We start from the raw sequence: 26718 nt of genomic DNA on the forward strand, positions 1-26718 counted from the left end.
ACGCACCTCACAGGGCTGCAGAGAGTGATCAGTGAGATGATGTAAAATACCACGAAAGCACTCCCTAAAACGGTAACTGACATTTCTTTTAGATGGGAGAAGGACCAAAAATCCTTGAATTACTTGATTTCCTCCCTAAAAGCTACATGGAGTGAAGCCCCACCTGGTTTCATACTCCATGAAGCAAATCAGGCCTGTGCGTGTCTGTCCCATGCCTGGGGGATCCGACCTGGAGGCTCTCTGAAGCTACTTTCTTCACACTGTTAAGCAGGCCTCTCATCCATTTCTGTGCTTTGGGGGAAGGGACCCCATACTTCACCCTCATCTTGATCTCCAGAATCACCTTTCTGTCACCTGCTGTACCTTGTCACTTCGATGAGCAACCATTTCTGTAAATTTCAATACTTCGAAAACCTACTGTTCTTTCCCTCCTGAGCCTTGGCTTCCAATTCTATCTCCCTGGGTCACCAATTCTACTTTTCCTTCCAAAATTTTTCTCACATTTCCCTCTTCACTTTTTCTGTTCTGCAGTACCAGTTCCTCCACATTATTGCTCTTTCCTCCACATGCACTGGGTGCTAGGCTAACTTTGAGAAGATACCATTTAAATTGCGCATTCTTTAGTAGTTCCCTACTGTTTGACCCATCAATCTAAATGCCTTGACGTGGCATTCAATGCTTTCTATTTTGGCTCCACTTACCTTTCTAGAGGCATCTCATTCCCCCGTTGCCCCCAGTCCAGCTGAACTCATCTCATCAGGGTGGTCCCCTCTATGGAGCATCACCTCATAACCAAGGCAACCACTTGAAAGTCTTGCCTTGACATATGTCAAGCTCAAGTCCTTTCCACACGTTAGGTAGTCTATTTTCCTTCCCTCACAGCCAAGGTTTTAAAAGCGTAGTTTATACTCATAACGTGAATTTTCTTAATATCCTCACTCCACAGTTCACTGCAACAGGGATTCAGCTCTCACCCCACCACTAAAACTGCTTCACCACAAAGACTTTTGGGTCCTTAACTGACATCTCAGCACTGGATACGCTACAGTAGTTGGCTGGCAGCCTAAGGCTTTGATTTGATTTTGCCTGGTCTGTGCAGTGTTTTAAAAGTGAATATGATAGGAATGTAGCAAGCAGTTTAGCAGCACTATCATACACCTGGCTTTCATGTATTCTATTACCTGCCTGGTTGCTAGAGGCATTTGTTTGCTGGAGTTTGGATTCCTTCCATAGCTTCTCAGACTATATTTTTTGCCCCTAGTCAGTGTGGTATAATGAACAGAACGTGGGCTTTGTAGTCAAGACCGATGTGGGTTTGAATCCTAAGTCTGCCTCTAACCAGCTGTGTGAATTCGTACAAGTTACCTAACCTCTCTCAGGCTTAATACTCTCCTGGTAAAATGAAGGTAATTAACCAATATGCATGGGGGTGGGGTGGGGAGGTGGGTCTGGTAAAGGTGGCTTTAGATTACACAGATAATGTGCCTAAGGTAGCACTTAAAACAATGCCTTTTCCATAGGGTCTACTCCATTAATGTATGTTCATTTTCTCTCCTTCCTCTCCACTAGCCCCCTTAAATGTTGGCAGCTGGCCCACCAGCACAGTATCCTTAAGTAGTTGTATCCACTCAAAGTCCTGCCCCATCAAAGCCTTCCCTGCAGCTCCCAGAGGTGATACCTGAACAGCTCATCTTCAGTTCTGAGCCTCTCATCTCACTTCTGACTGCGCAGGACCCCTGACTTTCTGTTCTACCCTCACTTCCCCTGAGCCTCAACCTGGGCTCCTTCTCCCGATTTAGAAGAAACTGATTCCAAGATCATCCTTCCCATCCTGACATGGCCCCTTTTTCTTCATTTCCACTCCCTCCCTGAGCAACTTCACTTATACCCATGGCTTCAATTACCACCTGAACTCCCAAATCTGTCTCCAGCTCAGCCCTCTCTGGAGTCCTGGATCTAAATTTCTAACTACTTTTTGTACATCACTTTACTTCATCTTTCTTCCTTTTTGGCTTTCCTTCTGTGGAGAAAGTGAAGGTTCCTGTGGCCAGGATTCTCACCTGGCCCTGGTCAGCTAGCTCACTACACACGTGTGGCAAAACGTTGTTATTGACTCTATATAAAGAGCTCCACCCAGTGCTCTGGGCTATATGGCAGCAGGGCAGCTTGGCTGCATGGCTGCAGGAAAGCAGAGATGAAGTGGTGGCAGCACCGAGGACGGAGACTGAGATGGCTACTGAGGCAGAGAGGCCCAGAGGCAGAGTCCAGCGTGCTGCAGGCCGACTCACTCTGAGTGGACGGGAATCTAGTGATTGACCTGCCACCGAGGGAATGAAGTTTGGGATAAACCCTTTCACCCCAAGAACATTGCACTGTGATTTTTCCGCCTCATTGAATCCGGAGTGAACTTGTCCAGGGCTGAAACCCATTGGCAAGACACCTTCTCACTCAGAATTAAGTCCCAAGTCTCTTCCCGTGTCATGACTGAACGTTTGTGCCCTCAGATTTTATGTTGAAGCCCTGCTCTTCAATGTGATGGTATTTGGAGATGGGTCATTTAGGAGGTAATCAGAGTTAGATTAGGTCACATGGGCAGGCAGGGCCCCATGGTGGAATTGTTGCCCTAATGTGAAAAGGAGCAGAGATTCCTCTCTCACTCTGCATGTGAGGACCCAGACCATGGACATCTAAAAGCCAGAATGATTCCCACCAGAAACCAGATTGGCCAGCACCTTGATCTTCGACTCCCAGCCTCCAGAACTGTGAGTAAAGCCACTCAGTTTATGGTTATTTTTTATGGCAGCCTGAGCTAATACACCCAGAGAGCTCTATATTATCTGGTGTCTGCTTACCCCTCCGACCTCATCTTTTCCTAGTCTTCTCTTGCTCACTCAGTTTTAGACAGTCTTCCTTGGGTTTTTCAAACATGCCAAGAATACTTTGGGTTGGGGGGATGGGTGAAATGGGTGAAGGGGTTAAGGAGGTACAAACTGCAAATTGTAAAATAAATTAGTTGTAGAATGGAAGTACAACATACAGAATACAACCAGTATTTTGTAATTATCTTGATATGGTAACAGGGAGAACTATGTTTACAGTGGCAAGCATCTAGCAACGTATAAAATTACTGAGTCACTGTTGTACATCTGAAATGAATGAATATTGTGTATCAACTTTACTCCAATTAAAAAACACCCTCATTGAACGACTAACTAACCAATCATGAGTAAAGTGGATTCAGGAAAGAATGACGGCAATCTCCTATGGTGGTGGTTTAAAAAAAAAAGGAATACTCAGGCTTCAAGTGAGCACTCTTCAATACCTTGGCACTGAACTTGATGTAAATGGGTATGCTTTGTGGGGAAGGGGGTATCTCTACCTCCCAGAATTTATAAGCAATGTTTTATATATGTCTTTCAGGGATAGGACCTTCATCTTTAATCAGATTCTTAATGTGAACATCAATACCCCTGCCCCCACAACAATAAATTGGTCTTGCTTATGCCCCTCCTGTCTACCCTCCATACTGCTGCTGCTTAATAAAACAGATTCATTGCTATCACTCCTTTGGTTTCAAAATCCGGTCTCCGCCTCCCTAAAGGACAGGGCAGTCTCAGGCAGCATTATCAAGCCTCTCACACCCGAGCTTCAGCTTACCTGTCAAGCTCTATTTCCAGGTCTCACTGCTTTCTGAATACAGCATGCACCTGTCAACTTCTTCGCCTTTGCACTTCTGGTATCTTCTGCCCAGGATACCTTCCCTCCCCATTTCTGCCTGATGAATTAGCACTCTTGCCCTTCAGTGCTGTCTAGAGGGCAGTTTGGCCTTCTCACCCAGCAGTTAGCCAGCCGCCACCCTTCTCCTGTGCCGCTGTGTGCTCAGTCTTGCCTCCATTGAAATGTCACCTGGACGACAGGGAGCTGTTTATGGGGGTGTGTGTGAGGTGTGTTATGAGAATGTGACCTCTGGTGTGCGAAGGCAGGGAATCTACCTCAGATAACCCTGGGAGCCTAGAATTGAATGGAAGAATGAATTCCTCCTCTTCCTAACGACACAAAGAGCCCCACCGTCTCTCATTATTCTTCGAGACCAAAAAATACAAGTTTAACGAAATTTATTAGTTTTCTTTCATTGCCTCTGGTCTGGGTTGGAAGGGCTCTCTGGGTTCTGGAGACCTTGTTTCTGGGCTGCTGCCGCAGCTTTTAAGGCCCTTTTTTGCTTCTTCAGCTTTTGAACCTCCTGGAAAACCTAGGGAAGAAAGAAAGAGAGCAGGAAAGATGGTGTAATCCTATGTGAAACCTCAGACTTGGAGCAGGTGGCGTGGGAACTGCCCTTTGATGGTCACCCCAGCCTTTCTCCACAGGGTTGATGGCTTGGCAGCTACCTCGCCTCAGTCAGAGGGAACCCCTCCCTCTGCTCTCAGTCCCAGATAGGGCCAACGAAAGCAGCAATTTTGATGCGTACTTGAATGCACAGAGCCTTTTTGGTCATGAAGCGGCGGTGGTTCTTTTGGATGTGCAGAGGGGGAATGGTGTACACAATCCCCAGCTCCTTGCATGCCTTCTCAAAGACATTATAGTTGGTCTTACGGAGGTTTTTGAGCATCTTGTTCCTCTGGTCGATGCTCATCAGCAGACGGCGCTTGTGGGCTTTGTCCTGTAAGAGAGTTGGTAGTACTCTTAGTTGTTATATAAATAAGTGGTGTGCCACCTCATAGTAGCAAAGGATGGTCATTTTATCATCTCACGGAAACCTCCCATCAACCTTATGTAAATATTAGTGCAGCTCTGAGGTAGGTATTGCCCTTGTTATTCCCATTTTACAGATGGGGAAATAAAAGCTCAGAGATGGTATCTGATTCATATAAGGGCCAATACCTGTGCTAGGTAGGGGCCTTGTGTGAGGATAGGTCTTGAATCTGGATCTAGGGGTCTCACTCCAAATCTCAGGCTCCTTCCCCTATACTACCCACTCAGCCTCTTCACAGCTTAGCAAACTGTCAGCTGGGGTGAAGAGAAGGGAAGGCCCTGTGCTCTCTCTGGAGACCCCTGCCCGCAGCCAGGTGCTATTCTGTGAGGGACCTTGGCAGTGAGGCTGGTGTGTCATACTCCAAATGAACAAAACTCTGATCTCCAAGGAGCAGGCTCAACCAGCTTCAGTGAACACTGAAGTGCCAGGCATGGTGCCATACCAACCTGTATTCACAACTGTGTTTATTAAAAATACAAGCAACTGCCTAATTACAGTAGCTCTGTGCCCAGCACTGTGCTTAGATATGGCATAATGGTTAAGAATATGGGCTGTGGAGCAAGACCACCTAGTTTTAAGTCCTAGCACATCATATCCTAGTGGTGTGCCTTGAAGAATAAATTATCACTTCATGCCTAGATTATTCCTTTGGAAAATGAATAGAAAGATTATAACCCTTATGGTTATAAGGGTTAAATGAGCTGATGCATGTATTTAGCATAAGGCCTAAATAATTTATATGCATCATGTTGGCTGCTATTATTATTTCATATAGTCTTTGCAATCCTGTCAGCAGGTACTATTATGAGCCCCATTTTATAGACAGGAGAACTAAGGCTCGGGCACATAAAGTACTTCCCCAAAGTCACACAGCTATTTAGGTGGAAGTGGCAGAGCTTGGATTTAAACCCAGGGCAACCTGACCCCATTCATTCATTCAAGAAATATTTACTGAGCACCCACTATATGCTAGACACTGTGACCATGCTCTAAAGTTTGTGTTTTTGATCACTGGTGACACCCAGCATAGCCCTTTATGGCTCCCATTTCTCCCCGGAGGCAGGTGGGAAATGTCTTTCCCACTGCATCTAAGGGGTAGGCACTCTGGTGATGGAGCTGCCTGGCTTCTCAACCTGCTCCTCGGCACCCAAGCCCTTCAGCTCACAGACTCCTCTCCCTGGCTGCTGGTGTTGAGCTGTGAGTGATAGCCAAGGTTTACCTTTCGGTGTTTCTGCATGTGCTCTTCATAATTGCGGATCTTGACAGTCAAGGCAACAACTGAAACCACAAACCACAGAGGATGCAAGCTGGGCACAGAGGAAGGAAGGGCCCAGGCCTAGGTTTTAAGAGCTCAAGGAATAATAATCACCAATGCTTCTGAACTCTCTGTAATTTCCAAAGCACTCTGAATTTCCAGATCTCAAAAGGCTTTGGATTACTTTCCTTTAGAAAGCTAAGGCTGAGGAAGTAAAGTTCCTTAATCTTATAAAATCGTATCATCCCTAGATCATAGCAAATAGCATTCTTAACAGTTAAATTATAGAGCATTCCTATTAAATTCAGCAAGGGTCTAGGATGCATGCGCCATCATATTAATGATTCAACACTGCACTGGAGATCAGTCAATGCAGTAAGTCAAAGATTCCACAACTGTCAAGGGTCTACTCCTTGCCTCTCCCCTTCCCAGCTGCCACTCTTAATGTCTGTGTTTGCACTGAGTTTTCATAATGATCAGCTCCCACTCATCTCCTAAAGCTCCTGGAATATCCTCCCTTCAGGTGTCCTCTTGTTTGATTTTTGACTGTATGGCAAAGAGAGGACGAAGGCAAAAGCAGAGGTGGCCCCAGGGAGAGGCTGTCACTACAGCAGGCCCCGCCCATACCCACACTGAGTTCTGGAAGCACCGCAGAGTGTAGTGGGGACTTCAGCCCTGACCACCTGGCCCTTTCACACTGCCCTAGCTGCAGAGTGAGACAGACAGAGAGACGAAATTTGGTTCATGAGGAGCCTTGCCTGAGTGCATGCAGGGGTACCTGGGCACTGACTCCAGCATTCCAGAGTTCAGGATACAGAGTCCAGTTTTTATTACCCTTGGTCTTTCCTGCTTCTCCCTTTATTGAGCCACATTTAAGAGCTAGTGTACTTCCAGGTGGAGGCCCTGGATCAAGTACCAGCTAGCAGACTCCCCTGCACCCCGACTCCCCAAGGGCCCCCTAACCAACTTCGAGCCTCCAGAGAGCGCATGTCCTCAGGGTTTGCCACGACCTTTTTCATCAACTGTTCTTGCTTGATTTTTAGCTTCTCCTTCTGTTGAAGATAGAGACAGAGAATCCATGAGGTCTGCCACCCCCTGAGAACTAGCTCTAATACCTTTAAGCCCATGGCTGCAGTCATAGCAACTAGGTCATAAGGGTCAGGGTCTGACTTTGCTCACCTAAGCATGGCTTTTGGCCAGCCACATAGCTATTCATGTCGAGGTGATCCCAAGGCCAGTGTCACTGACAGGAGAAATGGCTTGTTGGATGAATGTTCCCAAACTTTGCTTATTCATTCAGGCATTAGGTGGTTATTGGGCACCTACTCTTTGCCAAGTGCTAGGGGTACAATGTGGGAACAAGCCGGCTGGGGGGTACTGACGAGTGGACATAGAATAAGAGTGGGATAAATGCTGTGCCTTGAGAAGCATGAGACAGGAAGTGTTAGCTGGGTAGGAGGAAGTCCTAGAGGAGAGAGCTGGGAGAGGCCGAGGTTGGCACAAGCTACTCACCTGGTTGGCCATTTCCAGAGACAAGAGTCTTTTCACGACATCGTCGAGCCTGTGGAAACCATAGCAATGAGAGACAGGTTGGGGGGAGAGGGGCAAGGGGAAGCAATGCTGTTTTCATTTTAGTTTAAAAAGCAAGGATGACTAAAAATTTTTTATGATAAATTAATCTCTGGAAGTGGGGAGCCATTTCTCAAGGATTAAAAGTCAGTGTGGATCTGATTTGCTGTGGTGAGAATGATGTGATAACTGCAGAAAATGGGGCTGTCAGCTCAAGTGTTCCAGGCTTGTCGGAGGGATAGCAGAGGGAGAATTTCCATTTTAGCTAGAAATGGTTCAGTCTGTTTTAAGACACTTCACTGCTATAATCACTATTTCTTTCTCATGTCACACTGCATAGCGGGAGGGACTGGAGGGTCTGCCCAGCTCCCACTGCACAGGAGATGCACAGAAGGATCCTGACTCTGGTGTCTTTCAGCCCTGGATTCAAACCCCAGCTCTGCCCCTTGGGAGCTGCAGGACACTGGGCAGCTTGATAATCTATAAAGTGAGGACAATGTGTCTCTCCTCACAGGGCTTTTGTAAGGATCAAGAGGTGACAGATTTCTATAAAGACCATGAGGCATATTGCCTCCTTGTTATTTAATGATGTAGGGTCTTCACCCAGAGTACAAAAAGAGCACACAGTTCAGCTTCGACAGCAGCTCCATCCCTCATGATGTGTGGGCTTCTATAGTTCTCTGCTCCATTCTATAATCAAGCTACAGATACAGCAGGCCAGGCCTTGAAGCCACTGTCTCCCCCCTTTCCTTCCCAATCATCCCAGAGCCCCCTGCCTCACCAAAGGGATTTCTTCCTGCTTACTTATCAACTCCGGGGATGTTCTGGTAGTCTTTGAGCAGCGTGGAAGGGGGTGGGTCATCATCTTGGCTGGGCTGGACTGTCAAGTGTAGGAATAGAAAACAGCCAGAATCAACTCTCACTGCCCTTCCTCCCAGACTTGGCTCTTCTCACCAAATCTGTCCGAGATATCCTGGGTCTCAAGCAAGGTAAACCCCGATTACCTCCTCTGCAAACCCTGTGGGCACCTGCCTTGTTAGTTCATGCTGGGAGTAGCTGGCCTTTCCCAAGCGCCCATACTGTGCCTTCACCTCTCACACCTGTCTGGCTCTACAGTTATCAGGTCCCCCTGCTGGCATGGGTCCTCCTGCGGAGGGATGAGTTTGACCACTTTTGAATCCCCCACAGGCTGGTCCATGGCCTGGTGAGAACAGGCACTCAACAAGCACTTGCTGGCTGACTACATGAATGAAATAAGGGGGTTAAGGAGAGACCATAGCTTTAGGACACCTGGAATGTAAGCACCAGAGACCACAAGACACCCTCAGCCTTAGTGTGTGCATCCCTGTCTTCTCTTGGAAGTGTGTGGGAGAGGCACGGGAGAGATCAATCTGTCCTCTCCAGTCAGACCCTGCTCTGCCACTATGCAAATAATTAATATTTTATTAATAGCAGTAAAACACTGGCTGTATTATCAGTATTATTAATAGCTATAAGTACTAACACATACTACAGTTTATTGCACACAGTGCTAAGGATGCTTTTCATTTGTTATCCCTGAGTCCTAAGGAAAATCCTCTCCAATAGGTATTTTTAGAATTAGACTGAGAGAGAGTAACTTGCCCAATATTGAGCTAATAAGAGAGCTTAATTGCTATGCAGACTGCCTTGGAATGGGAAACCATGCTCTCCACCTCGGAAGGGAAGACACAAAGTGCTATATTCTGGGTAGGCCTGGGTAGTGCCAGCCACGCACTCCCTCTGGTCAGCTCATTTTCACTCAGACGCAAGCCTCCCGCTCCCTCCACCTCCCCTGGCACCCCACGCGGGCTTCAGACCTACAGCTTGTGACAAGGTGGACGTGGGGGTCTTCTGCTCAGGACCTCCGGCTCACCCCTTCTAGTGACCCCAACTGGCCACTTCTGTCCCTTTGGCTGCCCCAAGTTTTCCAGGCAGTCTCTCTTAAGCCCCGAGTCCTACCCCGAGAGATCCTACCTGGTTCCAGGACGGAATATCCGCGGACGGCCGGGCGGAGACCTACGCAGAAAGAGCTGAAGCCCCTTGTCCTCGAACAGTGCGGCCTCGGTTCCTTTCTGCGGCCCTTGCGTTATCTTCTTTCCTCCAAGGCCTTCGCGCCTCTGCGCCGAACCGCCACCCCCCTCTTCCGCACCCCGCTGCCCCACGGTCGCCCACCTCGTCCTCCGTCTCCCGCCCCTCTCCCCCCCCCCCGTCCCCGTATCCTCTGCCCCCGCTGTCGGGTTTCTCGGCTCCTCACCTCCAGGAGGTGAGGAAAGGCCCCACTGGGTGGGGGGAAGCCTGGCGCACTCCCCGCCGGGGACCCCAAGGCCCGGGGCCTGGGTCACTGCCGGGGTGCGTAGCGAACCCAGCGCCCTCCACACCGCCCTCAGCATGGTGCCTGCTGCCCCCCGCGGGGTCCGCGCCGCTGCCGTCCCCCTCGCGGTGCGGACCGCGTTTCCCGGGCGCCGCCGTGCCGGCTCAGGCTCGGCCAATCGAGAGCAGGTGCGAGACCGAAGCAGACGAGAACCGAGAGAACGGATTGGAAAGCCACGTCTGACGACGCGGATCGGGCCTAGCGGAGAGGTTCCGGTAACCGCTGTGCGAGGTTGGAGGCTTGGTGGTTGCCTGGCCTCATGACTGGTGTGCGGTGCTGAGTAATTCTGACATTTCTTGGGCGTGGATCCAACCCTTAATCCCACTATACGTTCCTGGCCTTGGCCCGGGTTACCTTTACCTTGGGGGCTTCCGCGGGGCTTGCTGTAGCCTTCTTCGATCAACCTGTTGTCCTCCCCACCCCTTGGTAAGAATGGCTGGGTTTCAACCTCCTTTCTGGCAGCCTTGTAGCCTGGTAATTAAGCCTGGTGATTTGCACAGCCCTGGGCTGGAATCCTAGCTCAGCCATTTACTCGCTGTGGGATCCTATGGGCAAGTCACTCAACCTTCCTGGGCCACAATGTACTCATTCACCAAACGGGGATGATGCTAACAGTATCTGTCTTTTTGGATTGTTAGAAGAGTTGTTTGCAAAGCACCCACTATATAGTACGCATTCAGTGAGTATTAGTGAAATGAGGGGTGTGAGAACAAATACAAATTAAAAGTAGGGAAAATAAATTTTAATTCTTTCTAGGGCAAAAAGAAAACACCCTTCTTCCCCTCACTTTTCTTAAGCATTTACTTTTGAAAACTTGTAACTGAATTCTTTCTCTGCCCTTTTGAGTTGTATGTAAATCTTTTAAAAAGTTAAATAAGCCTCTTGCCAGTTTTACAACCTAGGAATGTTTTTCTCAAGGATCTGGGAGTCATCTCTTTGAAATGCAGTCATTAAGGAAGATAGTGCCCCCATCTCCCAGTTTCCAAGGGAGGACAGGAGCCTAACTTCAGTTGCTGTCTAGCTCCAAGCTGCAAACCCACCTGCTCTCATAAAGATGTGAGAAATGTGTTTTTTCCTTTGATAAAGATAATTAGCAAACACAGGTGGCTACCCCATTTACCAGGTAAATGTAGGATGAACTCTGTGTGACCAATGGTGCTGTCAAGTCTTCTTGCTTGAGGACTAGTTATTGTTTATCTTGAGAAAACATGCAATAAGTTGTATCCACTTGACTATACTAAAGAGTACGGTTTCTTTCTGTCTTTGCAAGCTCTTTGGTGGATGTCCTGTGATACACATCACATTCTGGTTTAGTGCTCATTCAGTAATAAAACTGTTTTCATCCTCTTCCATGCTTGTGGAGAGGTTTTCTAGGTTGGCAGAAGATTTTGTTTTTAATTATATTCCTAACAGGGGTTAGTCTTTTCCAAGGTCTATTCTCCATGCTGCACAGCACTCTGTGACCCCTCCAGGTAACCCTGGCCATGGTGTTCTAATGGCCAGTTCTCAAGACTTCACTACCTTCTTTCAGGGTGGACTAAGCCGAGTCACTTTTAAATTCCTGCTATCAGCCTAGGGCCTAGATGCTAGGTGAGGGCTGGTTGAATGAATGAAGGAAATAATAAGCAAAGGAACAATTCTGAGAAGTACTGCCATGACTGTTAGGGCTCCCCTGAAAAGAAAGAACAGAGACTCAGGCACACTCAAGAGTTTCTTCAAACCAAACCATAAACCAGTTTAAGAGACAAAAAATAAGCACAAAAAGGCTAGTGGGCAGGGCTGGACAAGCATTCTTGCCTTTCAGGTGGGAGCCCTACCCCATGAGATTGGGGGGTAGAGGAGAGATGCGGGAGGCCTGGGATAGGGGGATACCGAGAGCCTTTCCTGGGGTTGGATGGTTTTTTCATGATAGGCTTACTGACCCTCTCCTCTCCTCTGGAGGGCCCAGGACTTTCAAGAGGCAAGCCCAGCTTGGGAGTCCCAGGAATCCCTAGAAGCCTCCCAGCCCCTCCACCCCATGGACCTGGAGCCCCTGCAGGAGGGGGAAGTCAAGCAGTGGCCCAAAGACGCAATCATCCTCCTGGTTTGGGAGTAGGGGATCTGGGGTCTCCAGGGGGCTGGTCTGGAACCAGAGGTTCTCATAGGACTTGGGACTTGGAGTGAAGCCCCCCAAGAGGGGCTGAGTTGAGTCACAGCGGAGGTAGTGCCCTGGCCCTGGGCTTGTGGGGCTGCCCAGAACCTGGCCATAAAAGACCTGGTCGCTGGTGCCAGACTGGGGTTGGGGCTGGGTGGAAGGTGCTCTTGGGTCCCCCTGGAGCACATAGGCCTGGACCAGGGTGGGGAGGCCACAGGTCCCGGAGCTGTCATTGGACTCCCAGGGCCCTGGCTTCTTCTCTTCTTCCTCCAGCACTGTGATCTTGGTGATGGGTGGCATGCCGGGGTCCCGAAGGCTGGGCAGCTGGAAGGTCTCCTGGACACAAAGATATGGGGTCAATGTGTGAGTCATTTCAGATACCTGCCTCAGCCACTGGCCCTTCTTGAGTTGGGGCAGTTGTGGGGACACCCCTGCTGCTTGCTCTCTGTTGGAACTCAAAGAGTTTCACTTGCAAAGCACCTCATATGTTCCTGACACGTGTGTGGGATTAGTCTCATTTCACAGTGAGATGACTGAAGTTTTGACATGGGTAGAGCTGGGATTCAGGCTCAGCTCTGCTTTACTCCAGAGGGCAGGGAACATGCTAGGAAGTGAGGGGGAGGTCTGAGTACCCATCCCCAGAGGAGTATCTCCTTACTTTAAGCCTGGCAACACTCCCAGCCCTGTTCCCCTCTTCCTCCAGGGTTCTCACCTCCACCGTGATGGTAGGCACCCAGGAGCCCAGGCTGCTGTGGGCTGGGTCTGGGACACTTGGCCAGAGGGGATTCTTTCTGCTGGAGAAGGGGTGGGTGACTGCTGGGGCAGGTGAAGCCTGGGCACGCACACCCTCCCATCTTCCCTTTCTTTCTCCCACTCACTCCCAGCAGCTGATGCAATGGCCCCTTAGTGTAGAGAGGAGAAAGTGAGGGCTGGGTCTCCCAGACATAGGCCCCGAGGTCTGGGAAGGCTAAGAGGGACTTAGACTGGCCCACACTGGCCTGCAGTTCCCTCTGGGTGGGGATGGCTAGGTGTCAGATCTCTCAAAAGGACATACCTGGGTCTGCAGCAGAACTTGGCAGCCCCACAGAGGCAAATGACTGAGAGCAGGAGGCCAAACAGGCCTAGGAGGATGTGCATCTCTGACTCCTCTGAGGTAAGGGGAAAGCCAGAAGACATTAGGGTGCATGCAAGTAAACCTGGGCCTCCTCCCTCAGACTGGAGGATCCAGGCAAGGCCTGTCTGGTCTCAAAATGGAGACAAGGAGCCCTCTCAACAGCCTTGTTTGCCAGCCCCCTTCTCCCCTTACCTAGCGCCAAGGTCATCAGGGTGAGGCTTGTACTGTTGATGGCCCCTGCCTGGCTGGTAGCCATGAGGTGGACGTGGTACAAGCTGCCAGGCTCCAGGCCATGGAGGACCCAGCCATGGGAGGAGGCATTTAGGACAGTGGCTGAGAGTAGAGGACAATGGTCAGCCTGGGCTCAGATGCCGAGGCTCCCTCCAAAGGAGAGGGTGCTGACCACCCCCCTCCCACATCTTTTGGGGCTGTGGGGAGCTGAGGATAGACTCACAGAAGGACTGGTCCTGAGCATTGGTCCAGAAGATGGTGTAGTGGGTAAAGGGGCTCTTCCCCAGCTCAGGGGCCTGGGGCACCCACTCCAGCTGGGCCCAGGTCTTGCCAATGTGCCTTAGGTGCAGCTCTGGGGTCTGAGAGGGGGCTGCCAGAAGAGGGGCATGGGGCTGTCAGGGAGCAGGGCAAGTGGAGAGCCCAGTTGGACTTCTTGTGGCTCCCCAGACCCAGGAACTGGGACACACAGTGGGGTGAGTGAGAAAAGGGGATTTATGTCTAAGCCTTATTTTCACAGGAACTTTGATAGAATTCCATTAACTGCCAATAAGTGGTTGAGTCAGGATTTGAATCTGGTTCTCTTTGACTCCACAGCCCTGCTATCTGCCAGGCCTAATTCTGTTTGATTATCTGATTTCTGCCATTCACTCTCTGAATTTATGCCAGGCCTTCTATCTAATTGCTATCAAACCTGACACCTGTTTTCTATGAGGGCAATTTATTTTTGCCAGACTTGTTCCTAGAATTTTGCTAAACTCACTGCCCAGTTTCTGTGACACTACCACCTGACTTCTGTCCAGCTGTGGGGGTCCAGTGTAAGCCAGGGGTAATCTTAGGACTGCGAGAGAGCCCCTTCTGGGCCAGAGGTAGGGGAGGAAGGAAATGTTCCCTCATATTCCTTATTCTTGGGGCCCAGGTAGGCCTTGAGAGAGAGGAGAGGGTTCTGAGAAGGGGCCTGGAGACTGACGAACCCATCTCTTGGGAGTAGGCATAGATGTGCTGGGAGGGTCCCATGGTGTCCTGGTACAGGGGTGTCACAGTGATCTCATAGAGCTGGAAGGGCCTGATGTTGTCTGTTGAGAGAGAATGGGGTAGGTCCTCTGGTTAAGGGCTAATCTCTGCAGATGACCAGGACTAACCTCAGACCTCTAGGCAGCGATAACCTAGGCCTCATGCTGCAGGGCTAGCCTTGGCAACCTCTCTTCAGATCATTTGATAGGGGAAGGAAAGAAAAGTAAGTAGGCAGGGTCAGGGCTATAGAAAGAGAGGACCCAGTTAGACTGTAGGAAAAAATTCCTGATGACGGGCTAGGTGATGAGAACAGTGAAGGATCTGGAAAGACAGAGAGCTGTGTCTCTAGGATCATTGACACTGCCTCTTGCCTATTGTCCGACAAACACTGCCCACCACCTTCCCAGCCCTGTCCCCCCTGGCACCCCAGACCTGCCTTACCCTCCAGCAGGGTCCCTGAAATGCTCCCATTATGCTCCATTCTCCAGTTTTTATTGCTGCCGCTGGGACTGGGAGGACCTAGGCCCCACTCGATCACATAGGCGTGAGGCTGAGGGTTGGGGGGCTCCCAGCCTACCCAGACACTGTGAGGATCTCGGGCCATGGTGTAGAGTCTGACCAGGGGTGGGCCTGGAGAGAATGTAGGAGATAATGGAATGAAGCCAAAAAGAATGCAGGCCCTGGAGCCAGAAGCCTGGGTTCAAATCCTAGTTTTGTTACTTACAAGCTGGGTGACATTGGATAAGTCAACATCTGAGTCCCAGTTTCCTCATCTGTAAAGTGGAAATGTGAAAAAGTTCCTACCTCATAGGATCTCAGTGCAGATTAAATGAGATGATGGAACAAGCCCAGCATGGCGCCGAGCGCAGAGTGCTTCATAATGATAGAGGCTAACACTGTGTACTTCTTGGTAGGTGCCAGATAGAGTCCTTGTGTGTATTAATTCTCTGAGTCACGTAACAGTCCCATGAGGGAGGCACTACTACTGTCCCATTTTATCAATGAGAAAACTGAGACACAAGATGTGTAACTTGTCTAAGGTCACACAGCTACTAAGTGGGAATATTAGCTATTGCTAGTCTCACCTTGTGGGGACTCATGCTCAGGGGGCACCTGGGGTGGTGGTGGTTGATCCCCCAAGAGTGAGCAGTTAACTCAGGCACTGTGTTCCAGCTGGAAAACCTTAGGGCTTTCTCTTCCATTTCCTTGGCAGAATGGAATCTCTCTCTCTCTCTGTGTAGGCACCACCACCAGCTTAATCTCATTCTGGCTAATGATAATAACAACAGCCAACACATGTCAAGCAGTTACTTTGGGCTGGGCATATGTCTTAACTCGTGTAATCTTTATAATAACCCTTTGAGGTAGGCACTTTATCATCCTCATTTGCTAGATGAGCAAACAGAGGCCGTGGAGGTTAAGTAACTTGCCCAGTTTGCACTGTTAGCAAGTGATAAGACTAGATTTGAACCTAGGCAGTCTAGCGTCTGAATTTACATGCTTGATCACCATGCTCTCTTACTGCCATCCCCCTTTACCTCTGCTATCCAAGAAGACCACTGGGGTGGGATGAGAGGTCCCAGCTGTATTATAGGCCACAAGGTCCACCTCCTGGGCTTCTGAAGGCAAGTGGAAGGTGCAGTTTAGCTCTGTGGTGTTGCAGAGAGGTAGCTGTCTGGCTGCTCCATCCTGGCCTGAGGGTTTCCAGAAGACCAGGTACCCTTGGATTTGCCCACTGTCTTCCACCAGAGGCACTGGCTATGGTGGGCAAAGGAGAAAAAAGAGAATGTGGATGCACAGCTCATCGTGAGTAGGAGAGAGCTTCTATGTGGCGTGGATGGGTCACAGGAACAAGCCTCCTAGGCTGGGAGCCAGCTTTCCTCCCTCCTTCCCTTCTTCCCCCATTCCCTTGTTCCAGGTCCTAGGAGGGAGGGAAGGAAGAGTTAAAATGGGTACGCAGCAGGCGTCTAACTAACTGAACCAATCCTTTGCCATAAGCTAGTCCTACACTGTAGTCTCTAGAAGGGCAATACCAAGCTTCCTAGGCACTTGCAAAGTGCATGCAAATCCTACACAGATGCATTTAAGCCTCCCAGACCTGATTGAGTCCGAGCCCCAGCTCACAGGGGTCTGGGTTGGAGGAGATCTCAGGAGTGGAGGGAAGGCCTTCAGAGGGGATCACCTTCCAGAATAGCTGCACGTCCACTGTCCTGGTGTCCAGCTGCCTCTGCTGCCACCAGGTGTCCAGTCTGACAATGGGGGCTGTGGATCGAGCAAGAAGAGAGGGTCAGGAAGGGCCCTGGAGGCTGAACCGGATCTTGATGTCTTCTCCCAGCCCCTCACCACCTTCTTACCCTGTTGTGCGGTGGTCAGCTCCAGCCTGGGGCTCCAGTCACTCCAGTGGCCAGGCAGGGGCCAGCGGATGCAGCGCATCTGCAGGACGTAGGCTGTGGATGGGAGGAGCCCGCAGAGCTCATGCTGGAAGGTGTTGGAGGGCAGGGAGTCCACCTGGTGGAGGGGGCCTTGGCTCTGAACTTGGATCCCTGTGCCCTCCAGGGCTAGCTCAACTTACCCTCCCCTCAGCCACTCCCACCCCAGGCCTTTGAGGTTGCCCTCCGCCTCACCAGGGCCCAGCTGGCTTCTCCAAGCTGTGGCTGGTGGCGCAGCTCACACTTCTGTTCTATGTACAGGCTTGACTTCCACATCTTCCAGCTCAACTGCAGGCAGTGTGGGTGGGGTGAGGCCAGGGCCCACAGTGTTGGGGGCTCCAGTTTGACTGCAGGGAGAGGGAGTGCTGTCAGAACCTTTTCCTGCCCATCTTATAGGGCTCTACCTTAGCTCCTGCTTGTCGCGTGTTGTTTCATTTTCCACCCCGGGTCTCCCTGTCTCCCTCTGTCTCTCATCTCTGTGTTGTCATGTTTCTGCAGTTCTGCCTCTGTCTGTATGCCTGTTTCTCTCTAGGTCTCTGTTTCATACTCTTGCCCCAGGGCCTTTGCACTGGTTGTCACCTCTGCCTGCAGCACTTTCCCTCCAGATACCAATGGCTTGCTCCCTTATTTTCTTCAAGGATCTTCTCAAATGTCACCTCAGAGTGGCCTTCCCTGAGTACCTCAGTAGCAATTGCCCTGCACCTCCAACTCTCCACATCCCCTTCCTTGCTTTAATTTTCCCATCACACTTATCATCACCTGCCATTCCATTTTGTTTATTTCGCGGAATGTAACATTCCAAGGGCAGGATTTTTAGTATTTTCTTCACTGCTGTATCTTCAGCACCTAGAATAGGGCCTAGCACATAGTGGGTATAAGACATTTGCTGAAAGAATTAAAGAATGTGTCTCCTTGCCTCTGTTTCTACCATGTCTCCCTGTGTCTGTGTCTCCGTGGCTGTCTCCAACTGCATCCCACCTTGTCTCTGTTTCTCTTTTCTTCCTCTGTCTCTAGGGCTTCTAGTCTCTCCTTGGCTATCAGGGGGTCTGTGGTTTCCTTTCTGTCCCTCTCATCCCCGATGGTGGGATCTCCCCTCCCCTGGACCCAGCATCACCCACCAACATCCATGGGATCAAGGCACAGCTGTGGGGACCTGCTGGTCCCCAGTGCATTCTCTGCCTGCACCCAGATGCTCATACTCTGGTACAGCTGCAGGTGTTTACGTGGGATGGAGCAGCGGCTCTGTGCCTCCGCAGGCACGCAGTCCAGGATGGAGTCCTCTTCAGTCTGGCATTTGTCCCGGCTCCTGCCAACAAGCCAGGCTTGTGTGTCTAGCGGAGGAAGAAAGCAAGGCTCCCTTCTCCCTCCCATCTTTGCCTCTCATTCCCCTATCCCCACAGTCCTGCCCATACCCTGCCTCAGGACCCAAAGGAATGGAGCTGGGGTTCAGACCCCCCACTCACTTGAAACTCTTTAGGGTGAAGTTGGTGGACAGGTGGCTGTCAGGTCCTGGTTCCCACTGGCAGATGAGGCTGTTCGTTGTGAGGTTCATGAGGCAGGACAGGTTGTGGGGTTTGGCAGGAGGGTCTGCACATAAGGTGGGAAGAATGAGGCCTTTGGGTGGGACCACTCGAAAAGCTGGGTCGTTCCCTCTGGGGGTCACCTTGTCTATTCTCCTGTCTCCATGCAGGGAGACCCTGGAGGGGTGGTCCTGGGGGAAGTCGAATTACAGGCATGTATGGGGACAAGCAACACAGAGCTTCCAACCCTCTCATCTCCGCCGCCTTTGACAGTGACAGTGTAGTGTCTGGGTTTTCATCCTGGTTCCGCCATTTATTAGCCATGTGAACTTGAAGTCACTTAATTGCCCTGTGTCTCAATTTCTGCATCTGTGAAATGGAGGTAATGGTAGTATACCTACCCCCTAGGATTACCGTAAGGGCTGAATGACGTTATTATTTAAGGGGCTCAGAGCAGTGCCTGGCACATAGTAAATGTTAGCTCTACTATTACTGATTCTTAAAAAAGAAACCTGGTCTTTGTTTTTTCATATGTGCTGGCCTGGATAAACTCCATTCTTCTCAGAGCAGAAAGCTGAAACTGGGGTGGGTGGGGGGAATTGGAGCAGGCCCAAGTGGCAGAGAACGTCCTGTGGCTGGGGACTTGGGTTTGCTTGGCAGCCACATAGAGTGGTAGTTGTACACTGGCTTTGGAGCCACATTGCCTACTCTGGGTCTTGGCTTCATCCTTGTTAGTTTTTGACCTTCAGCCAATCACTTACACTCACTGAGCCTCAGTTTTCTCTTCTGCAAAATAGGGCTAAATGGCACTATCCCCTGGTAGGAAAGATTACCGGATACTGTGCCCAGAAAGTACTTCTTGAGCAAGAGCTCAATAAATAATAACTCTTAATAGTATTGGCAGAGAGGGTGAATGGCTGCAGGGACTTACTGCCTGCCTGCAGCTCAGCCTGGTCCAGGATCTGCAGGCTGTTGCCCCAGCGCACGCAGCAGGAGAGAGTGTCCCAAGTGTGGTTGACATGAGGCAGGGTGATGGTGGATTTCTGGGTCCCATCTGCCAGATGCTGCTGCCTGCCCCCTGGTTGAAGCTCTGCTCCCAATTTCCAAAGAATCTGTGAGTCCGGGCCCAGGTGGCTACAATTCTGGTTGATGATGCAGGAGGCTGTGATGGGATCTCCTAAGCGGACGATGGAGGCTGAAAGGCTGATGTGCCCACACTCCTCCAGGCCTGGGGTAGAAGAGAGTGAGTGGGCTGTGAGTGTCTCCTCTGCCTGGCAGAGCTGGGCTGCAAAGCTAGGCCTTTGTACTCCTAGATGCCCTGACCTGCCAAGACATGGGGGCTGGAATGGGGAGGGTGTGTATGGGGACTGTGAGAGGCTCTCAGGGATGAGGGAGATAGCGATGTGTGTGTAAATGTTTATCAGCTGGCTACACAGGAGAAAACAGATGCTGATTTGTAGTATGGGCTGCTTTCCCTGGAGTAAATGCTCCCACCATGAGTGATTTCATGCAGGCCAGCCCCAGCACGCCACCAGATAGCAACTAGTCTCCTCCCCAGCCTCCTCCCCAAGGATGATGTAAGCAATGATGAGAAAGATAAGAACCCTGCAGCCACAGCAATCTTCTCAGAATTCAGATCTGATTGTGTTACCCCATCTTGATCACAGCACTTCAGTGGGACATTATTGCTGTGAAACAGTGAGGTGGTGTAAGAGCGTGGATGTTGGAGACAGACTGCCTAGGTTTAGGGCCTGGTTCTATTGCTTGTTAATGATGGGACCCTGGTATGTTACTAAGACTTGTGTCTCAGTTTTCTCACTTGTAAAATGGGGATAAAAATACTCCCTACCTTAGTGTTGCCAGATGATTTGATGTGAGAACAGAGTATGACACATAGACAACACCTGGTATGTACCTGCTGCCATGGGTAGGATAAAGATCCAGCTTCTCACAGCCCTTGTGGCCTGGCCCCTGCCTACCCCTCCCAGTTCCAGCTCAGGCCGTCGTCTCGCAGCGCCAGTCACTCTGGTCGTCTTGCTATTCCTGGAAAATGCTAGGACCTCTCCAGTCTCTGGATCCTTGTATTTGTTCTTCCTTCTTGAGGTGCCCCTTTTCCTCCTCCCCATGCCCGTTAACCTTTAGGCATCTTGGGGGTGGGGAGCCAGATCAGGCCCTGACCAATCAGACCAGGCCAAGCCTCAAAGCTTTTACTATCCCTGTGATCATTATGGGCTTAGTTGCTTGTCTGTCTCCCCAGCTAGACTGTGGGTTCCATGAGGCCAGACACTGTGTCTTGCTCATTCCTGCATTCCCAGTGCCTGGCACAGAGCAGGCCATGGTGAATGTCTACTGAATAAACAAATGAGTGAGTAAGCGCTGCTCTTGGCCCGCCATGCCTTCTTTCCTCTTTCAGGTGTTCTTAGGCCCGTTTTGCTTATGGGGATGCTGAGGCCCTAAGAGGAGAAGCAGTTTGCCCAGGGTCACAGAACAAGTTCATGACTCTCAGTCTGGTTTCCTACCACTTCCAGACTCAGAAATGCAGACTGGAAGGAACCTTGCAAACTGTTTACTTCACACTCCACCTGATGCCGTGTCCTCCTTAGCAGGGCAGGGGTGGCCTGCTTCTGTATGGCCTGCCAGCCAAGAATGCTTCTTACATTTTTAAAGGGCCACAAACAAAAGAGAAAATCCAAACAGGAACGTGCAACAGTGACTATATGTGTCTGGCAAAGCCTAAATAATACTATCAAAGTTTGCCAGTCCCTGCCATGCAGCATCCCTGTCAGTCCTGGCCTCAGCTTGCATACCCCCCTAGGAATGGGAAGCTCTCCACCTCTCAAGGTAGAGTTCCCATAGCTGGAGAGCTCTTCTTTGACTTCTTTATTTCAGGATGAAACCTGTCTCTTATGGCTTCCACCCTGATCCCTTCATTGCCTTTAAAGGCTGCACAGGACTCAGCTTCCTTCTGACAACCTGGCAGAGATTTGTAGATAAGACCTGGGTCCCCTGACCTCTTCCAGGCTGACCAGCCCAGGTCCTCCCACCATTCCTCACGGGTGGTGGTGTGCCTGCCGAGGTCTGTGTGTAGGAGCCCAGCTACCCACATCTGTGGCCCAGTCTTGATTCTCTTGGGATTCTCTGGGAGCCCCGGAGTAGTGTGATAGTTCAGGGAAATGATTCCCTCCTCCACACCCCATATCCTTCTCCACAGCTCCACCCCCTGGACACACTCACTTCTGGGGAGCAGCAGGATGATGAGGGCAGCTCCAGTCAGGCTCCAGGTCCCCAGGCCCGCCATGGTGCCAGCTCGGTGCTCTCCTGGTGGCAGAGGAGCATGGTTAAAGTCATGGACTTTGGAGTCAGAGCTGAGTTTAATCTTTGTTCTACCACAGTGTGGCTTTGGCCAGGTTGCTTGGCCTCTCTGAGCCTTACTTTCTTTGTCTGCAAAGTGGAGGTCACAATAGCCTATACCGCAGAGGGCTTTAGGAAGAAGACCCGTAATGATGCAAGTCAAGGGCTTTGCGCACTGCCTGGCCCGTAGGAAAGGACTCTGTGACAGCCACTGTTGTTAGACTTGCCTACCAGGAGAGAGCAGGGAAAGGAGCAGCTAGGAACAGCATTCTTCCCTCTTTCCTTGTCTTTGTCAGGCCCCCCGAGAGAGCAGAGCCTGACACTGCGACTTGCATGCAGATACTTTATTTTGGGAAGATCCCAGGGACAGAGTGAGGGGGTGGGGAGAATGAAACAGGTTAAGGAGGGAAAGCCAACACAAGGGTGAGTCATTGAGCTGGTCGCTTCTACCGACAACAGGGGCTCAGTCCTGTTGGAACCTTCCCCGGAGCTAGGTAGACCATGCCTCAGAACTGTGCACTCAGAGAACTGTGTCCCTTGAATGGGGGGGGTGGGATGGGACATTTATCCACTGACTCCCGTCCTCCATTGATCAAAGGATGTCCTTTGGGGTGTTGACTCCTTGGCACTTCTGGGATGCACATATATGAGTACTGGGCAGGTTCTCCTGGGTGAGCCATGCCAGAAGGGTCAGGAATGCCCTCTGGCAGAAAGGGACAACTTGATGGAGGAGCTCAGGTAAGGGACTGTCAGGTTACACTGCGGGAAGCTGGCTGCTGTGGCGATGGCTGGAGAGAAAGGCAGGCTGAGAGGACATCAGGTGGGACACACAGGAGTTCAATACATCTCCAGTTCTGGGCACAGACTTCTGGAGGCCTTCTGGGGCCAGGCATCCTGTGGTCATGGTAACAGTGCCTGGGTAGGGGAACATTAATTCCAGTCTCAGGAAGTAAGCAAAGATTTCTTTTGCTGGGGTGGGCTTCCAGCCTAACCATCTGCTCTCCTCCCATTGGGGTCTTAGCTCCAGATACTTGGTCACCCAGTGCTAACTGGCACTCTTGGCGGCAGGCCAGTGGAGCTGTTAACCAGCCTGCATGTATACATACATGCACGTGTACATGCAGGTGGTGTCCCAGCAGATCTCCTGTGCTCAGAAGGGAGAAAGCTTCTTTCCCTTTTCTCTCCTTCCAAGACAGAAGTGTGAATAAGAACTTCCCAGATGCCCAAGGCTTTTGCTGCCAAGCCTTACCCAAGCCCCCGATCTACCTGTAATATTGCAGTGTCAGGACACCAGGTGACTGCTAGTTCATAAGTCACCTTTTTGCAAATCAGAAGAAAGCACCAGAAGCAGCCCCACACTAGGACCTAGCCACAGGAGAACAGGCTGGTTTCAGCCTCCACTTGCCCCCCACTCAAGTTCAGAGCACCCAAGTCTACCAACCAGTGGTTGGCAACTTTCTCATTACAGTATACTAGTTTGATTGTCTCCTGTGTACACTTGTTGGGGGAAGGGTTAGCCTCTTAGCTCTGGATTTCGGGACACTGGGTCCCATCTCCATGTGTGTTTGATCATACCCTAGTCCTGCTACTCTAGCAAGGGTCAGCCACAGTGAGATACCACTTTAGTTCTCTCCACTGATTCTGGTTCACAGTGGGCACCAAACCCCAGACCTGAGAGGCCAGGCATCCTCGCCCTGAGTCCCAATGGTGTTGGCACATTTGGCAGCAGTCTCTGGTTCCCCACAGCAGCCCTGGGTACCCCCACCTGAGTTGAGTAGGCTCTAGGGCCTGTTGGAGCATGGCCTCACTGGGGGCCAGTACACAGAAAGTCAGACCACTTGATCTGAACCACGGCTCCGCTACTTACCAGCTTTGTGACCTTGGACAAGTCACTTCACCTTTCGGAACCTCAGTGTCCCCATCTGCAAAAGAGGGGTAACAATGGCACACACTGTTGGGGTTGTGGAGAGACTGAAATGAGATGATCCGTGATAAAAGCACTTAGCACAGAGCCTGAATGAGGAAGCACTTAGTGGCCATAGTTATTTTCATGTGCCGTCAAGCAGGCCACCACCTCTTGGGGTCCAGCATGGTTCAGTGGCCTCCTCCCCTGCTGCAGGCTGCACAGCCACACTCTCCTAGGATGGTCATGCTGTGTGGTTTCAAAGCCCCATTCCGGGTTGCCTACTTCTAGCTCCTTGGCCCCCAGGCTCCCCTTTGCTCCAGCCCTCTCGGCTCTGCTCTCCTTTTCTAGGCCCCAGCGCACGGCACTGCACTGCCTCCTGGAGTGGCTGCCATCACGCCGGGCTTCCTGCTTCCCTCCCCTTGCCCTCCACTCGGTCTTCTCCACTCCCCCTTTCCTTCGTTCCTACCCTCTCTCCTCTGTTCTTTCCACCCTCCTTCACGTGGAGATTCTTCCTATGGAAGGCGTCCGGAGGGAGGAGGGGGCTACAGAGGGAGAGGCCCCTGCAGATGTGGTTCAGGGAGACAGAGAGGCAGGAAGAGTAAGTAAGGGCACACAGACTGAAATGACCAAGAGGGACTCACGGGTATGAAGACTGTGGTGGGGGAGATGCTGAGAGACTGAGACAGAGGAAAGAGCCCAAGGGGTAAGGATGCTGACCCAGAGAGACTGAGGCACTGGGAGGCCGAGAAGCAAGGGATACTCAAGACGGCGTCTGATTCAAGAGACAGAGGGAAACATGAGAGACAGAGAGAGACGCACAGAGACCCTCAGACAGACTGGGAGAAACTCAGAGTCAAGGCCAGTCAGAGAGGGGCTGAGGAGCAAAGACAGAGGCGGAGAGTAAAGTTGATGGAGTCGGAAGTAGGAAGAGCTTGACACCCATGGGCTCTGAGGCAGAGATGACAATTATGCCCTTTCCTAATGTAAGACCTCCCCACAATAAATGGGACATCCCTGGGAAAAGAGACTCAGTATCCAGGGCTCCTGGTTCCAAGGGACAAATCATAAAGGCAGGAGCCCTGGTCCAAGGCCAAGGCCCCCTACATTCAGGCACTTGGCAGAGCTGGGGGGAATGGGCTTGGAACTTCAGGGCCTCATCAAGCTCAAGGCTCAGCCCTCCCTGGGGACCCCCTACTCACGCTGGAGCCAGTAGGGCACCTGCCTGGCCTCCCTGGTCTCTGCTCTCCTATTAAAGGCAAGTTCCTGAAAACAGCTGGCTTCTCTCCCCAGCCCTGTCGTTAATGGCTGTGGCTCTGACAGGCCCAGGGGCTGCTGATTGCAACACCTGCCCTGCCTCCTTCCCTCCCTCGCGGTGTCAGTCAGTCCCAGCCAGATGGGTAGCCCCTTCCTCCCAGGAAGGAGCCTGGGAGGGAAGCTGGTGAGGCCCTGGCAGCCTTCCTGCCTTGAGGGTCTTGAAGAGACTAGGGGATGTGGCAATGATGTCCCCCTCCCCTGCCTCCGGATTTCCTGACCTCAGAGCTCTGAGGCTGGCCAGGGCCCAGGCTCCAACATGTCTGGGTGCCATTCCCATGCCACCTGCCCTGGGAGGCATCATTTGGAGACGGACCCTGCTCAGCCCTAAGCCTCTTCTCTCACTCGCCTGGGGGCTCTGATCCTCACATTTTCAGGGGGGCAGCCTTTGGGTTACAGGGAATTTCATAACATAGAAACTTCCTACTGCCCTCCTGACCCCCACCCCCCCACCCGCTCCCTGCATGTTCTCCACCGTTGCCTGTAGGCCAGGAGATGGAGAAACGGGGACTCTGGAAACAAGATGGGGCTGACCTGGTGAGGCTCGAGTCTTCACATGCACACTAGAAATTAGAAATGTTTACTCACAGTGATTCTGCTACACTGAACATTTTTGGATTAAGTGGAACAGACTACATTTTATGTCTTTCATTATCTGTATCCACAGTTCCCTTGCAATTGTTTACAGGTAGTTTTCTGAAGAGGGCTCAGACTATTCACAGTTTACTGGATGTGTGACCCGATAAAGGTTAGGTACCAACAGACTTGCAGAGTGTCCATAACATATGACACTTCTTAGAGGGAGCAGGCTTCTGAGTTGGGTGTGATGGGGCACACCTGGTTCCGCTTCCAGGTCACAATACCCAGCTGTTGCAACCTCCCCAAGATGTCCTATAGGCCCCAAATGCTCAGCAAATCCCATTGAGTCTTTCAAAATATAAACAGACTCCTGGGTATACAGGTATTCACTGTAAAGTTCAGCTTAACTGTGTTTGAATATTTTCATGATAAACACTGGAAAATATAAATATCACTTAAACCAATACCAGCCAGGACTAAGCCAACCTTACCTCTTACCTAGATCGTTGCAGTAGCCCCCTCCTTGGTCTCCTGTTTCCATTCATCCTTGTCCCCCAACCTGTCTGTTCCTTTAGCAGGCAGTGCTATATTGATCAAACAGAAGTCTGTTCATGTCATCCTCTACCCCAAATCCCCAATGGCTCCCACCTCACTCAGAGTCAAAGTCAAAGCCCTTTCAATAATCTACAAGGCCCTGTCAACCCAGGGCCCCTGTTCCCTCCCTGACCCCTCCCCCATTATTCTCCCCCTTGCTGCTATGTTCTAGCCACTCTGTTTTCCATGTTGTTTCTTGAATTTTCTGGCTCCCTCATGCCTCAGGGCCTTTGCACTTGCTGTCTTCGGCCTGGACTCTTCCTGAAAATGACAAGGGTCACTCCCTTCCCTTATTTAAGTCTTTGCTCAGGTGTCGCCTTCTCACTGAGGTCTTTTAAAAAACTGCAACTCCCCCCACCCCCCCACCACCCCGATCACTCTTTTCTCCCATATTCCTTTCACCATCTGACACTGATTGCTACCCCCACCTCCAACTAGAGCAGAAGCTCTGTGAGAGCAAGAGCTTTAGTCTGTTTGTTTAAGACTGTCTTCACTGTCTGCAGCATCGGTTGCTCAGTAGTGAGCCCTGAATATGTATTTGTTGGGTGAATGATTGAATGGGTGGATCTCCC

General features: G+C 51.0%; 2 protein-coding genes across 6 annotated transcripts; both read right to left on the bottom strand.

Annotated features, from left to right (window-relative positions):
- Positions 1-4098: 4098 nt before the first annotated feature.
- MRPS15 (mitochondrial ribosomal protein S15) lies at positions 4099-10109 on the bottom strand. 2 transcript variants are annotated; one of them, XM_073233635.1, is made up of 8 exons: positions 9850-10106; positions 9570-9611; positions 8379-8454; positions 7518-7566; positions 6973-7057; positions 5970-6028; positions 4466-4657; positions 4099-4249 (listed from the first exon to the last, which is right to left on the bottom strand). In XM_073233635.1, exons 1-8 carry the CDS (start codon positions 9983-9985, stop codon positions 4130-4132), a joined length of 759 nt encoding a protein of 252 aa, XP_073089736.1. In that variant the 5' UTR covers positions 9986-10106; the 3' UTR covers positions 4099-4129. The 2 variants fall into 2 exon arrangements, with proteins under 2 accessions (XP_073089736.1, XP_073089737.1); XM_073233636.1 differs by lacking the exon at positions 9570-9611 and having other exon boundaries at positions 9850-10109.
- A 1555-nt stretch (positions 10110-11664) lies between these two features.
- CSF3R (colony stimulating factor 3 receptor) lies at positions 11665-24986 on the bottom strand. 4 transcript variants are annotated; one of them, XM_017666382.3, is made up of 17 exons: positions 24862-24985; positions 23624-23678; positions 21640-21723; positions 19337-19633; positions 18349-18472; positions 18004-18191; positions 17081-17232; positions 16811-16964; positions 16639-16718; positions 15995-16214; positions 14898-15086; positions 14417-14518; positions 13669-13815; positions 13407-13547; positions 13155-13248; positions 12813-12891; positions 11665-12436 (listed from the first exon to the last, which is right to left on the bottom strand). In XM_017666382.3, the coding sequence occupies exons 3-17, from the start codon at positions 21701-21703 to the stop codon at positions 11957-11959; spliced, it is 2511 nt and encodes an 836-aa protein (XP_017521871.3). In that variant the 5' UTR covers positions 21704-21723; positions 23624-23678; positions 24862-24985; the 3' UTR covers positions 11665-11956. The 4 variants fall into 4 exon arrangements, with proteins under 4 accessions (XP_017521871.3, XP_017521870.3, XP_036877237.2 ...); XM_017666381.3 differs by having other exon boundaries at positions 12813-12894; XM_037021342.2 differs by lacking the exon at positions 14898-15086 and having other exon boundaries at positions 12813-12894; positions 24862-24986.
- Positions 24987-26718: the final 1732 nt, after the last annotated feature.

The sequence above is a fragment of the Manis javanica genome, chromosome 4, assembly GCF_040802235.1.
Source record: "Manis javanica isolate MJ-LG chromosome 4, MJ_LKY, whole genome shotgun sequence".
Taxonomy (NCBI): domain Eukaryota; kingdom Metazoa; phylum Chordata; class Mammalia; order Pholidota; family Manidae; genus Manis; species Manis javanica.